This window comes from Scatophagus argus, chromosome 2 (genome assembly GCF_020382885.2).
Source record: "Scatophagus argus isolate fScaArg1 chromosome 2, fScaArg1.pri, whole genome shotgun sequence".
Taxonomy (NCBI): Eukaryota; Metazoa; Chordata; class Actinopteri; family Scatophagidae; genus Scatophagus; species Scatophagus argus.
In genome coordinates, this window is record NC_058494.1 from 19160074 (window position 1) to 19174884 (window position 14811).

The 14811-nt window shown below is 42.3% G+C and overlaps 1 protein-coding gene across 21 annotated transcripts in view; it reads left to right on the forward strand.

Moving 5' to 3' along the window:
- inpp4b (inositol polyphosphate-4-phosphatase type II B) overlaps positions 1-14811 on the forward strand; it is a 207159-nt gene that overhangs the window by 170833 nt on the left and 21515 nt on the right. For all 21 annotated transcript variants that reach the window (XM_046415765.1, XM_046415787.1, XM_046415751.1 and 18 more), the window contains 5 exons: positions 2298-2481; positions 6907-7236; positions 8141-8279; positions 13690-13862; positions 14474-14597. In XM_046415765.1, coding sequence (XP_046271721.1) covers positions 2298-2481; positions 6907-7236; positions 8141-8279; positions 13690-13862; positions 14474-14597 — 950 coding nt within the window. The remainder of the gene's footprint in view (positions 1-2297; positions 2482-6906; positions 7237-8140; positions 8280-13689; positions 13863-14473; positions 14598-14811) is intronic.

Here is a 14811-nt window from a genome sequence, read left to right on the forward strand (position 1 = left end):
CAATCACATCATTGTGTGCAACATCCCCTTTTGGCCTTTCATCAAGTTTGCATTCACAGATTTATGCTGTTTTACCTCAGCATGGTTCGCTGTCTTGGTAGACCAGCTTGGACTGACAGCAATGCTGATGAGGCAATTAAAGTTCCTTGCCTTAGCCAGCCTTAGAGGGGATCAATTCTGTCCTCTAGCATCAGGTGGCAGGTCCCAACATTCATTATTGCCTGCATAGGCTCCCTAATGGGATTGGATTTGTACTTATGAGTCAACAGGGCTGTTATTGAATCTCAGTCGCCAAAGCAATTGTCCTCTTCCAACAACTTTCTCCTATGCTGCTTCTCTGGAGTATCTCTATTGCTGCAGCCGTGTAGGATTTTTTTTTCTCCTCAGCTCTGCATAATGTAATAAGACGAATGTAAACTCATGGGGGGGTAAAAGGGTTTAACGGACTTTACTTTGTTGCAGTGGATTATTCAATTATGGTATTCTCTGTGGCTGAAATCTTACTTTTTGAAGGTATGGTTAGGGATGTGGGCACAACAGAAGTTTTTCACGGGAGAAATGGTGGCGTTCTGTGCGGCTGAGTATTTCACACTGTTTGCCCTCCATATCTCTCTCATTTAGTCATTCCTTTGATTGGCTTTAAGCTTGTGGGTGGTAGTTCTCCGGGGGTCTCATTAGCTGTAATGACAAGGCCAAGATTTTAAAGTCAGCCAGTCAAAGACATAGTTAGTAGCTCGTACCTACTACAGTGCGCCTAATTTCTTAGGATCTTAAGATTTTCTTGCTTATTGGTACATCAGACAGTGCTGCTCCACACAGGGCAGATTGTTAAAGAAACACTGTCATTCCCTCACTGCAAAATATTAGCAGCGCTGCAGAGAATACTGTATATTACCAGCTCTTTGTATGCGCCCCTCCCTCCCTCTTTCTATCTCTTATGTCAATTATGCCGTAGGATCTGGCTCTAGGGTCTGGCCTACATAGAGGCTTGCAGAGCTGACTCCAAACTAGCTGGGAGGCTTGCAAATGACTGCCGCGCTCCACGCTACGTCTGAAACTCATTGAAAGTCACTGGAACTTTACCCGAGGAGAATGTTTGATTGGAGTGATTTGCCCTGAATCTAGGAACTGACAAAAGGTGTTTTTGTCCGAGATTAAATGGCTCCCTAGAAATGAGGAAGGGATTAATTATTCATAAAGCGAAAATGGGTTGACATTGGACTGCAGGTCCAATTTGACAGTTCAGGCTGAGTACCTGAAAAGTGCTGCTTTTGTACATTTTCAAGGTAGCAAAAGTCACAACACATCATATAATGACTTCAGAAAATAAATGCACAATAATGTCATGTTTATTGTCAATTAAAAAAATAACATTGTTTCTCATTACTTTACATCAACACATTGAATAACCATCAGACATTGGTGGTTATTCATTGATGGTTTTTTGAACAACAAAAACTGTAGTTGTGAAGTTTTTCTGCCATTGTTACACAACAGCAAATTTTATACTGTTTGTTCAGTCAAGACAGAGAGCCATACGGTGTTTAATTTGATCTACGATGTCAGAGACTCATTCACACCAGGGATGCACAGTAAATACAATTACGGGCTTTTGCGAGCTGTTGCACTTGTTAGTCACAGTTGGGCATTCAGGCGTAACATAGGTGTTGTAGGTCGAGTTTGGAGCTGCTACAGCTAGGTGCACATGGAAACTAAGCATGGGGCATTACATGCTCCACAGAAACCAAAGGCACTGAGAGAAATAATTTTCTAAAATGAACATATATTTGACGTGTCCATTATGAGTAATGTTATTTTAAAATGTTATTTTGCAATAACTATCATTGTTAGAGAGACTTTGCATGATTTCATCACATAACATATCTTCACAAGTGTAGAAGAAGATGAACATTTACTTAAATCATGCCTTGTAGAAACAAGGCGAAAGCTGATCAGTTGTGTATCTTTGGATTTTTTGAATCATCGTTGATTTACTCACCAGACAGAGCAGGTCGACTAGTGCATGTTACAGTGTTTCAGAGCTTATTTGATATCAAATACTGTCCTTTCCTACTCTGATAGCTTTGGCAAATGCCAGTGCCAAGCAGACGTGAAGAAATCCAGTAGCACTGATCTAAACAAACACAGAATAAGCCTCAGTCCAGTTTGGCTTCAGTATCATTACAAGCAAGTGTGTCTCTGCTCTTTTCAGTCAGATTTTGGACACATTCATATGTAAACATGCTGCTACAAATCTACCAAATCTGAACTGATGTGTTTTCTTTCCCCCGCCACAGCTTCAGCACTGCCTACCAGTGTATCTACTACTCTCCAGAGCACACAGCCAAAGCTCAGGAGGTGCTCAGCACCGTGAGCCGCCTCCAGCCCCTCATCACAAGCTTAGCAGACCAGCTCCTCCAAGCTGCCCAGGAACACTCTTCCTCTGGACTGAGGGATGCACTCAAGAGCCTTTCTGACAAGGTAAGGCAACCAACCCCCCACACTCCCTACCCCAAAACCCTACACCCACCCTCACTTCTCTCCAAACAATATATTTGTCCTCAAGCTGCTGCAACACTCAGGCCGCATCTTTTATTCTTGGATATGTCACTAAATGCTGGCAGGTAATACCTTACCTTGAAAAGATTAATCTTTAACTGTGATGATAAGTTCATTTAAACCCAAAGTCGCCTAAAAACAACTTAGTTATGAACTCAGGGGTTGTGCTTCTAAGCCTACAACCAGCAGTTCTCCCGGTGGTTGTAATCAGCAATCTGGGGGCTGTTCAGGTGGATGTGCGGGCCTAAACTGACCGTGACACTACAAATGTTTGTCCTCTCAGAGGAGTTACCCTCCAAGAGTGACTTTGTACCGGTCCTGGTAATTTTAGTTAGTTTCATTGTAAACAAAACTGCAGAATTTATACATTTACAAAGAATGCATCAAAATAACAAATTTTTAATTTAGCAAAATAACTAACAAAAACAACCACAATTTTCAGTCCAGCAGTTGCTGTGACACAGTTGCACACACACATGCACACACTTGACAGACAACCATGGGAAAAATCCATAACTCATCATAAAAACGCCAAACTAACAAAAGAGAATAGCAGCATGGAGGTTTATGGAGTTGAGGCATTTTTATCGGTATAATTAATGAATTACATCTGGTGCTGTCAGATTGCAATCTGTTGTGGGAGAGATTGTTTTTGCCACAGTGGAATAGAGCGCAATCAGCCTGCTTAATTGGTACATTCGCTCTGTCACCACTTCCTCTCATCCTTGATTAGACACGCACACATTGGCCAAGTGAACCGCTGGCCTGGTCAGCACAAGCAGGGCTGCTCTCTGATTAAAATCCCAAGCTGTGTTTGTGTGTATATGTGCGTGTGGTTGAGGGCCATGTGTGTGAGACTGTGTGTTTGTGTGTGTTTGAAAGCTGATGTTCAAGTGTCATCACACTCAAAAACGCCCCAAAACCACCAAACACAAACAGCATCACGCATTTTATGTAAGTCTTTCCTCCTCTGCATGGATCTCTTTTACAGAAATTGGAGTTTTTACAGTCACACGAAATGTATTTGTACTGCCCAAATCATAAACCTGAAAATGATTAGTTTTCCCAGCTCCTCAAATGAGTCTTCATTTGTGATAGCACACTGACTGTTGGGTGAATAGAATAAGCTGAGTATTTTACCTCTGGCTGTGGCAAATTAGCTTGGTCTTTTTTCTCTTTTATTGATATTTCATGAACAAAAAAGTTGATTTCATTTGATGGTGAAAGTAATCATTAGTTGCAGCCCCTGACAACCTCTGACTTAAGGTCGTTGATTCAGATGGAAAAAAACTCCTAAAATGGGATAAAAAAGGCTGAAGAGACACCACAGACCAACTTGTTGTCAGCCGAGATATTTCACATCTTTCTTAAAGACGTATAAATAAATGTGGGTTCATCTGAGTTTGTGCCTCTGCAGTGTGTGATCTCTTCAATAAGGACAGTGAGTCACGCCTTCAGGGAACCTGGGAAAGATGAGAAACCTGCAGAGGAAAATCATGGGGATGCCTTTGACTTTTTTCCTTCGTAGTTGAGAGCACCTGACTCGAGGCTTCATGCAGTATTTCATTTCTTAATAGGTTTCCTGGCCACATTGTGATTAGCGTTGGACATGGCAGATGCACTGTTGCATCTCTATATGAGGTGATTATTCTGCTGATGATGATTATAATAATTTCACTCTGATTATAATCACAGTGAAAAGCCTGGAGGCAGGCTCTCCCCTGCCTCCAGCTGTGGCCTAGGACATGTTTTATGTGTCTGCTTACCTGAGAAGAGCTGTGGATTTCATCGTCTATGCATGATTAGGGTTAAATTATATGGTGTGTAGAGGTCATACACAGTAGTGACTAAGTGTCCTCACAGACAAGTGCTGTTGGAATCTGACCAGCTCAGATTTTCAGCCTCCCATCACCTCTCAAGTGAAGTTGAACTGAGTGAAAAAGCTCTATTTTTAACTCACTCAAAAAACCAGTTCATCCTTCAGGGTAAAACCATTCGAAACCATTCGGGGTGAATAGATTCCTTCAGTTTCCTTCTTCTGTGGATCAAACGTAACTTTTTTTTTTTTCCCACACTTAGAGTCCACAGAGGCATTTTCTGAATTGCTCCTCTGCTCAGTCTAGATCATATGAGCAGATATATTGAAGAAAGACTAGCAGCAGAATTATCTCCAGGGATTTCGAGCGATTCAAAACTAAAGCAGGTGGGTGTGGATGAGCTAAACTAAGGAGTAGTTTTTGCACGTGGAGGAGGAGAGTTGCTTTGGTTTAGCTTGGGTGAAAAAGAAAAAGAAGGTGCAATTTGTTTGATTTTTTTCTCCTCTTAACACAGTGTACGGATCCTGCAGTATCATTATAATGTTTTTGGCACTTTGCTGTAGGTCCTGATCTCACAGGATACTGACTCTGGCTGAATATTTAGGAATGTGATTGAATGGATAAGTTGTTGATTGATGTGCTTGATTTTCCAATGCAAAAAATTTCCATAAAAAGTATAAAAAGTTACTGTATTAGTGCTGGCATAGTCACACACATGAGTTCTGTGACCCTGTGGTTAAGAAGTGCAAATATGATCCATATTGTTTTAAATACAGTGTGTGGCTTTTTTCGCCCATCACAAGGAAGATAATGAATAATACATGCTCTCATAGATTGCAAATTAACACTGAGGTCAGATAAGCAGAGTTCAATTTGAATACGAATTTACATTTTGAAATCCCAGTTCTCGTCAAGTGTTTTGCTTACTGATTCAAGTGTGGTTCTTTTTTTTTCTTCCTCTTCTTTCTTTTGCGATTTGGGCATTTTTCTCTTTAAAAATGAATGTTTGCTTTGTATACAGTTGTGTGCATCACAGAATAGTATTCCAGCAGAAATTGTTGTTCTCAGCAATTACACATGTAGCCTTATCCATAGACTTCAGCTCTCACGTTGTTGACTTATAGTAATGGTACTCATTTAGATCCTTGGAAGGCAATAAAAATAAACATGAATTAAATACTGTGGTGTTTTCAGTGTATTCATAATTTCATTCCCAGAGGAGGCAAATTCTGAATACATTCATCAAATGGGCCATTTCATGTCTTTATATTCTTTAAATCACAAGAGCAGAACAGTTAAATCAGGCTCAGATGTAACAGTGTTGTTTTCTTGATGGCTGTAGCCGCATCATAAGAAGGATACGCTCTTAAAGCATGTCAGCAGTTTCCTCAAAGTAAAAGCTATAATGAGTTCAGATTTGTGAGAAGTAGTCAAAGCAACAGAAGTAGCGTTTCAGTGTTGGGAGCCACAGTTTAATAAGAAGAGATCAATGGCAAGTGTTTGACAGTAGGCCCCATCGATGTGAATTATCTTTGTTAAGCATAGATGCCGCAGAGTGCAGACGCTGCAGATCGTGCAGAAAAGCCAGCAAGTGGATCATGAACAAATCTTTAAGTCATCTTTAACACTGAATCTTATAACTGTTTGAATCAGTGGCTTTTTATGCAATGGGACAACGCTTTGTTTAAATGGCAGGCAGGTCATTTACACATGCAGTCTGATAAAAAGAGGACACAAGTCGACGGGGCTTCATTGTACAAGGTTCACAAGCCAGAAATCAGTTCACAGTCACTTAGTCGAGACATCCACACAAAGTGTCTGTAGCTTTGGGACAGGACTGGCCCGCCCTTATCTCTGCTGAGTAAGCCGTCTCCTCAACGTCTGGCAGTGTCGACAAGCTCACTATTCAGTCCACATCAGGAGCAGGAACCGGGTGTTTGTGTGACAAACATATGTATACAATGACCTCGCGGGTTGCTTTTCAAGGAGGGCTTGGCTCGTGTTTTCTTTGCCGTGGTAATAAAATTGCTTTTTGCTGTGCTAACTCAATTACTCTTGAGAGCCCTTATCATTTTCTTTACGCGGCGGCGACAGCGAGCACGAGGTTCCTTGGTACCGGGATCATCATCATCTTACAGTAGCTGGTGAATTTGAGATCAAAGGAGTTGTGCCCCTCGGAGAAGCAGGCTGGAGGAGGAGTAATTGAATTGTTTGTTGTTTGTTGCTGTTTTTGTTGCTCACCGGCTGTGCTGCGGTAATGGAGAGCAGCAACTTTATGGTGAAGGAGAGTGTTCATTTTCCTTGTTTCGTTTCACTTCTTCTGTAAGTAGTTACCCGCCCCCAAGCTCACTTCCACCAATATTTTCTTCCAAACACTCACCCGGCCAGTGTGACAGTCTCATCTCTATCTCACTCACTTATTCTGTCTCTTTTGCTTTGTTCAGCGCTTAAATTTTCATTTGTTTTGCCGTCCCACAATAACTTTCTGTATCTCTTTTTCCCAATCTCTCTTTCTCTCTCTTTGCTACAGACAGAACAATTTGTTCACACACTTAAGGATGAATTGGTCAAGAGTGCACTCCTAGCACTGCATGCAGCACAGCCTGGGTATGTTTCCAAGAACCAGAAGCAAACCCCGGTGCAGGGAGGCCAACATCCAGGCCACATCCATCAGGACAGCGACCAGAATCAGAGCCCAGTCCAGGGACTTGCGAGCCACAGTCCGGCCACGTCGGTCTCTGAGAGCACAGCAGTGTGTAATAATGTGGAGGCATCACAGACCACGACTAGAGGAGAAGGTGGGCCGCTGAAGCACCAAGACTCCATACCGCACCATAAAGAGTACGACGAGGAAGAATGGGTCAGTGCGAATACTTTTTCTAAATCTTTCAAAGCTATGACTGGCTTTATACATTAAATGTGACAAATGGTTTTTTTTTTTTTTTACTGCTGCTCCTCCTTCCAGAGCACACATAGGAAGATAAACAATCACTGTATTACAGATAAACCATTTTTATGGCAACTAATTTGAATTACTTGCAAAATTAGACTGCATAGCAGCCATTACTCTTTCTTTTTAATGAGAGGTTTTCTCTGAAGAGTTTAAACATTTCATGGTGACAAACTGACTGTCAAATTTTATTTTGTGGTATCCTTGCCACTGAATCGAAGCCACGCTGCTTTTTTTTCATCAGAGTGTGAATGACTGTTGGTTTGTTTGTGTGTGCCATCCTGACAGCAGGGGTTTATCATGATTTCTGCACACCAGTGCCTAATTATCTCTCAAAATATCCCCAACCATTATAACATGTTCAAACCATACTTTTGAAGCAAAAAAGACCAAAACACACACACACACACACACACACACACACACACACACACATACACACACACGCACTCACTTGGATTGTCATATTTACACAAACGCACAAAAGAGAAAGCGTCTATTTGTCCACTAACAGATGGAGCTCAGGAAAAGAAAGAGAAAGCTGGAAACAATCCAGAGTTATCGCAGAATATCCACACAGCAGTTTCCTTTTGACCTTTTGGACATGAAGCCAGTTTAGACTGTGAAAAGGAAACACCTTTTTGCTTTGTTTTTTAGACATCGGGGATTTATGTTTGTTTTATGTCTTTATGTCTTCAGTAGTTTCTCAGTGTTTTGTTTCCCTCCTGTTTCATTGTCTCGAACAGAGCGAGAAAGACAGAGATATAATCACAGAGGCTGATATGACTGCTGGTTGTGTGTTGGGCTCTTTTAGGACAGGGTGTGGGCCAACGTCGCCAAATGTCTCAACTGTGTAATCGCCATGGTGGATAAACTCCAGGAGGAGGACAGCAGCACGCAGGAGCCAATCCCCGAGCAGCAGCTAGCTGATGTCATCACCTCACACAACCCCGGTAAACGACTGTTATATTAGCCTATTTATCTGATGTTGGCTGGTCGAAAGCTTGAATCTTCTTCAGCCGCTGGGCAAAAACATTAATCACCTGTCTTGACTGTAGCCCAGCAACACTGAAGGCTGTGGTGTACCATACTAAATGCACATGCATCGCTCCACTTTCAGGTCCAAAAAGTCTGCTCTTCAAATTGTTGTTATTGTTTACCTTTGAGTATGTGAGATCTTAATATGAACATAAACATGTTTCATGTTCTGGATCACTTTTCTTTTGTTACTGTTATCACAGTTAGCCTGTTTCTTCAGCACCAGAATCACAACCCAAGGCCAACTTTATGCTCATGACAAATAACAGCATAATTTATATTTTTGTTTGGGAAATGCTATTCTAAATAACCCTCACTTTCTTTATATTATTCTGTAGAGGATTTGCCAAAACACATTTCGGGATTAAATATCCTAGTAGAGCACCTACAGGTGGCTCTGCGAGGTGCTTGTTGTAGTGTTTCTGTGGTAGTGGAAGACTTCTTTATGAATGTTCCCATAATAGATATTAAATGTCTTCACGTGTGGTAATTGAAACTATTAAATGAAACTGATATTTGCAGACAGCATGCTGCGTGCAAAAGGGCTCAGACTCAGTGGTGATTCTGACATTAGCTGTTTCATCTCATTGTTCTGTAAAGGTCAAAACTAAACTACCAAATTTGAAGAACTTTTAAATATGGTGAATAAATACTGTTTATTATTGAATTCTGTTTATTGATAATGTATCCTCCTGTTTGAGAGGTTCTTGCTTCTCCTCACTTAAACAGATACTGTGATGCATCACAAGTAACTCACTATGGAGCGTAATGCATTATTGGCTTTAATTTGTAAATCATTTTCCTTGACAGCATATGGTGATAGTATTGTAACTTAGATGAGATTCTCCTTCCTGTTCTACAAAATAGCAGCTAATTTTAGCTTAAGAAACTGAGGGAGTGTTAGATTTTTGGCCAAGAAATTTAAAAAAATAATTTAAATCAAATAAGGGAAATAACATTGAAGAGTCAGTGTTATTTAGTTTATCTACAGCCTCTGTTGAAAGGAGTGAGACAAAAACTGTGCCTCCACTTAGGGACTCCCTGTTGTTAAAGCATTAACAGAAGAGAAACTTAAACTGTTGCCAGAGAAGTGGATGAAAGCAATATTTGATATGCAGAACCATTCATTGCTGACCACAAGCTGCCCGGTCCTCCCTTACGTCCAATGAAATCCTGCCTCAAGCTTGTGTCCAGAGAAGTGCCCAGCCTGCTACAACTGCCAACTGGCACACAGAGCAGCAGCATTAGTCTGACCAGGCGACACGGAGCGGGTAAGTGCGTGCGCGTGCGTGCGTGTGTGTCGCAGACAAGTGCGACACACATCAAGGCAGTACAAGGCATCTGTGCCTGAGTATTGGTTCATTTTGTGTAATTTTTGTGCACATGTGTCTGTGTGTGTGTTTGTCTGTTCAAGTGAGCTGGCAGGTAAGAACAAGGCCGTTCGCCTGCTGTTCAGTCTGAAAGATAAGCTCAGACCCCCCCCCCCCCCCCCCCCCGGGCACCTTTATTAAGACGCTGAACAGGCTCAGGGCGAGTGGTCATCTGCTTGTGTAAATACAAACATGGATGGAATAATAAGAGAGGGTTTATCTTCTAGTTGAGACCGGTGAAGCCCGGGCTTTTGATGACAAGACGTTGTGGGGGGTTTGGGTGTTTGGACAGGTGGGCTGGTGAAGAGATGACAGCTGGAGTTCTGCTTCCTCCTCTTCTGTGCTGAGGCGGTATTTGCAGAACGAGATAAGACATGATTTCTCTGACAAGGCAAGGGAAAGGCTGATGTGCTATACATTCTTGGTTTATCCAACTGTGCTTTGTGTGTGTATGTGTGTGTGTGTGTGCGCGCGCGCACTCGCGTGCATGTGAGAGGGTGAGTGTGTGTGTTGGTCCACACTGGTCCCCATTTCCCCCCCGCCATAACTTTTCAATATGTTGAAGCCAAGGAGAAAGCTTGTTGAAAAACATTTTTATTTTCATCGCTTAACCAACACTGCCCCCTGGTGGCCAATGAGGAAATGATCAGAAACTTCTCTTGGATGGAGGAAATGCATTTAAGACACCATGAAATCACACAGTAGCTGTGTCCTATTTCCTGTATTCATACTGTCTCTAAGCAGGTTCTGAGTATGTACTGTGACGAAATGAAGTATACTCAACGAAGTCTGTGTGGACCAACTGAACCTCTGAATATGTTGTGATGTAAACACGTTGATGTACAACAATAATTAAAATAATAGTACATGATGATAATAAATAATAATTTCTGTTTAATCTATCTGTTCATCGTGTGCGAAGACCAGTTAGCGATGAGGGAAGTTGAAATAGCTATCTGGAAGTGATGTAGCTGAAATCGTCAGCCAGATGAAGTAAATTAACAGTTGAAATTGTTAGTTGAAAATAATGAATGAACAGTTTCTCTTCCCTTGCCACAACCTAAATTGGTCCACTGTCACTGTCATGGAGCACAACCATTGACTCAGCAACTTTAAGGGGGCGAGAAGCATAAGCATCTATGAGCTGAACTTAAAATTTGCTTTGTCCATCTGTGTGATATTTTGATGCCCAGCAGAGAGCACACAGTGTACAGGTAGGAGGCTCATTCAAATGAGCCAGTGCAAAGCAAGTTGTTAGCGTTTTGGTCAACACTGGCTTTTGTGCATGTGTGTCTGTGTGTGTCTAGACCTTGTGTTCACAGTAAATGTCATTCAATTCTCCCTACCCAGGAGATGCACCTCAGTGAGCATCAAAATTAATGTTAAGAAATATGCATTTCTCCGTGAGTGAACTGGTGATTCTTATCACACGTTCATTCATGTCTGTATTTACTGTCAGACATCTGAAGGCAGCAGGACAGATATGTTGATAAATCTGCAGTCTGTGATTTGACAAGTGCCATGACAGAGCACAGCACCATTACACACAGCTGTTGATTGTGTTTATCTTCATTAAATTACATGCAAATGACTGTTACAGAACAACCACACACACCCATACACACGAAAGAGTGGTCAGTTAGCGCGGTATTTTGCATCTTTATGCAATAGACATCAAATTACAGAGGCTTGTTAATTCAGTGTATCATTGCGTCCTCTCCAACATTTTTTAAACTTGGTGTTTGATATTTTATTCTTGAATTTCATTCTGATACATATGTTGGTGTGTCTCATCATATGATGTGATCATTTAGGACATTTAGTGTAGAATTACTACAGGGATAGCACTGGATTGATAAGATGGTAAAACGAGTTATATAAAGAAAATTTTTTCTTTCGTCATTGAACTCATGGACTGTTGAAAAACACACACCAGGTTGCAGATTTGTGGTGCTGTGTGTTTTCTCCACACCACTGTTCAGACACTAATACGATTTCCTGGAGGAGCGTAGTTATTGTTGTCATATTTCACTGATTGGCAAAGCTGCTCCAAAACTATGGAACCAGTGGTGTGACTGGTTGACAGTGTATTTATTCCATATTTCTTCTTCACCCAGCCGTTTTGACTTGCACTTTGCACTGCTGCACATACATACAACATCCGCAAAGCGCAATTACTATCACAACTGATATCTGATGAGGTACAACAACAATGCCACGGCAAGGGGGAGCCAGGACCATAGATCAGGGGGGAGATATGATCATCCCCACACTCAGAGATTGGGTACCAATCCCCAATAACAGACAGAGTCCCTGAACACAAGGGCGGCTGACCTGAGAATGAAGACAGTGATGAAGCTGGATATCTGGCAGCTAAGTGACATGGTACCCCTGAAAGTCTGCTAGAAGATGTGATTGCAGCCCTACAGACTATCCCTGCTAAGTCGATAACTGAGAGCAATGAGCTGATGTACACCACAGCGACAGTAATCCTTGAGATGCTTGGCTGCAAGGAGCACTATCCCCCATGGAAAAGGAGGCTGGAGGCCAAGATCAGGGCAAAATGGAGAGGCTCTCAGAACCACAGAGAGGCTTGATGAAGATGGGGCTATCAATGAAGTCTACACCTGAGGCACTGGAGGCTGCCAAACAAAGACTCACAGCTCTTTCTCCTCGCCTGAAGAGATACCCATGAGAAGCAGAAGTTACAAGAATAAACAGGATGTTCTCCATTGAACCATTCAAAGTGTACTTTCAGTGGCAGGGCAGTAACATGAGAAAAGATCCACCCAAGGCTGAGACTGAACAGTACTGGAAGAACACATGGGAGAAGGAGGCATCACATGACATCAGTCCTCAGTGTCTAGTGAAACCAAGAGCAGATCACAGCAATCTCCCAGAACAAGATCCAGTAACCATCACAATGGGAGTCAAAAGAGAGTCAGGCATGAAGAGCTGGACAGCGTCGGGCCCTGATATGATCCACGCGCACTGGCTCAAGAAGCTAAAGGCACTCTATGAGCACCTAGCAGCACAGATGAACCAGCTTCTCATGGATGGTACTCACCCAGAGTGGCTGACCCCAGGAAGGACAGTCCTTGTCATGCAGGCATAGTATACAGGAACGTCTGCGCTGAGTGAGGGCTGGAAGTCCCAAGGTCAGAATGGAAGACACCTGCCAAGGTGGTTGAGAATGACCAAGATCCTGTGGGACTCTCCGATCCAGACTGACGAAAAGGCGATGGAGAACAAGCTGGATGTCGTGGTGGTCAACAAACAACAGAAGAAGGCAGTGGTGATACATGTAGCGATCTCAAGCGACAGCAACATCAAGAAGAAGGAACACGAGAAGCTAAAAAAAAATACCGAGAAAATACCAATACCATGTGACAAGTAAAAGCAACAGCGCTGCCAGTAGTAATCGTGGCAGTGGGGGCTGTGACTCCCAGGCTGGAAGACTGGTTCCAGCAGATTCCAGGTACAACATCAGTGGTCTCCGTCCAGAAGAGCGCCGTCCTAGGACCAACTAAGATACTGCACAGAACCCTCAAAATTCAAAATTTTATCATGCAGTCAATCATTTGTTCTGCCCAATAATAAAAGAAATACTGAGACCATGTGCTTATATTTCAGTCACTATACTGTATATTTTTCATATGCACATAAAGTTTTTTACATTTTGTTTTGTAAATGGGTTTCTTAATAGCTGATCCAGGCTTTCCTTTGAGAGATTGGTGTTGTTTTGTTTTCAGATCTTCTTTCCCGTAATTACTGCCTTTTTTAAAAGTGACATGAATGGCTGAACCGGTTTCACCTCACAGATAAGCTCTTTGTTGTTCCTGGCTGAGAACTCAACTGTTAAGACATATTTTAATCTGCAATCAAGTCGCAACTATCATTCCATCTCTGTGTAAGCCTCCACCCCTCTTTGTCCCCACCTTGTTTTTCTTCGCAGGAGACTGGAGGGAGCAACTGCGTCCGCCGGTGACATGGTTAAAGGAGTGTGTGATGGAGGTGGTGGAGAAGGCCAAGAGAGCTATGACCTTTGTGCTCCTGCAGGAGGCAGCCTGCAGCATTCCACAGGGTTTCCTCCTCCAGCAGAGACGAGATGTGGTCTTCAGTCAGGCAGTGCGTGGCCACACTGAGATTACTAACAGGCCAACAAGTCTTCAGTATTTTCCTAATCTTAGTTCATGCAGAGTGCAGCCTTTTCTGCGCTGCTGAGCAGTCTGCAAAACACCTTTATATTTGATTGTGTATAACCTTTGATCATAGCACATCGTTAAAACCTTTTTTCACAAATTAATAAATGTTACCTCTTGAAGGATCGCATTATTTAAAGCTGTAAACTATAATTTTTCTATAGAGATTATTCCAACAGCTTTCATTCATTTAACAGATTGTCTGTCTATGGAAGAAATACCCATGAGCTAGAAAATAGGGAGGCTTCACTTCAGTAGCGCTAGAACAAACAACTGCCAAAGGGTTGGCAGCATTCCTCATGACCAGAGAGTGACAACTCAGACGTCACAGTTTGAATAAAACTATGAGGTCGCAGCTGCAGCTTCCAGGCAGTTTGAGTTCCTCAGCCCTGTATTGGCTTCTGAATTATTTCTGTCTGTTCAGGGCCTCCTGTTACATGTGTAGCATATAGTTTGTGGCTGTTTAGCTGTTTATGCAAAGGATAACATGCAGGAGATGTGTCTCAACTCTGTGTATGTGTGTGTGTGTTTTAACAGCTGGCAGCCTTAGCCTGTGGTTTTGTCATGAGGCTCTATGCAGGAATGCAGGACAAAGAGTTCCTGAGGCAGCTCCACCTGGTTGGTCTGGTGGCCCAGTTTGAGAGCCTTCTCAGCACCTACAGTGAGTAAATCTGTAAATCACAAGTGACAACCTCAAAACCTCAAAAGCTGTTCAATTTTATTTGCTTTCCAGAAAGGAAGACTAATATAAAAGTTTGGTAAAGATGAGTCTAATGTGATGTGTGATTGTGAGGCCGTAACAAATCACAACATGTAGCTGAGTGATGAGTCACTGTATGAGATGGATGAGTCACGTTTGCTTTGGTGCCTTTCCT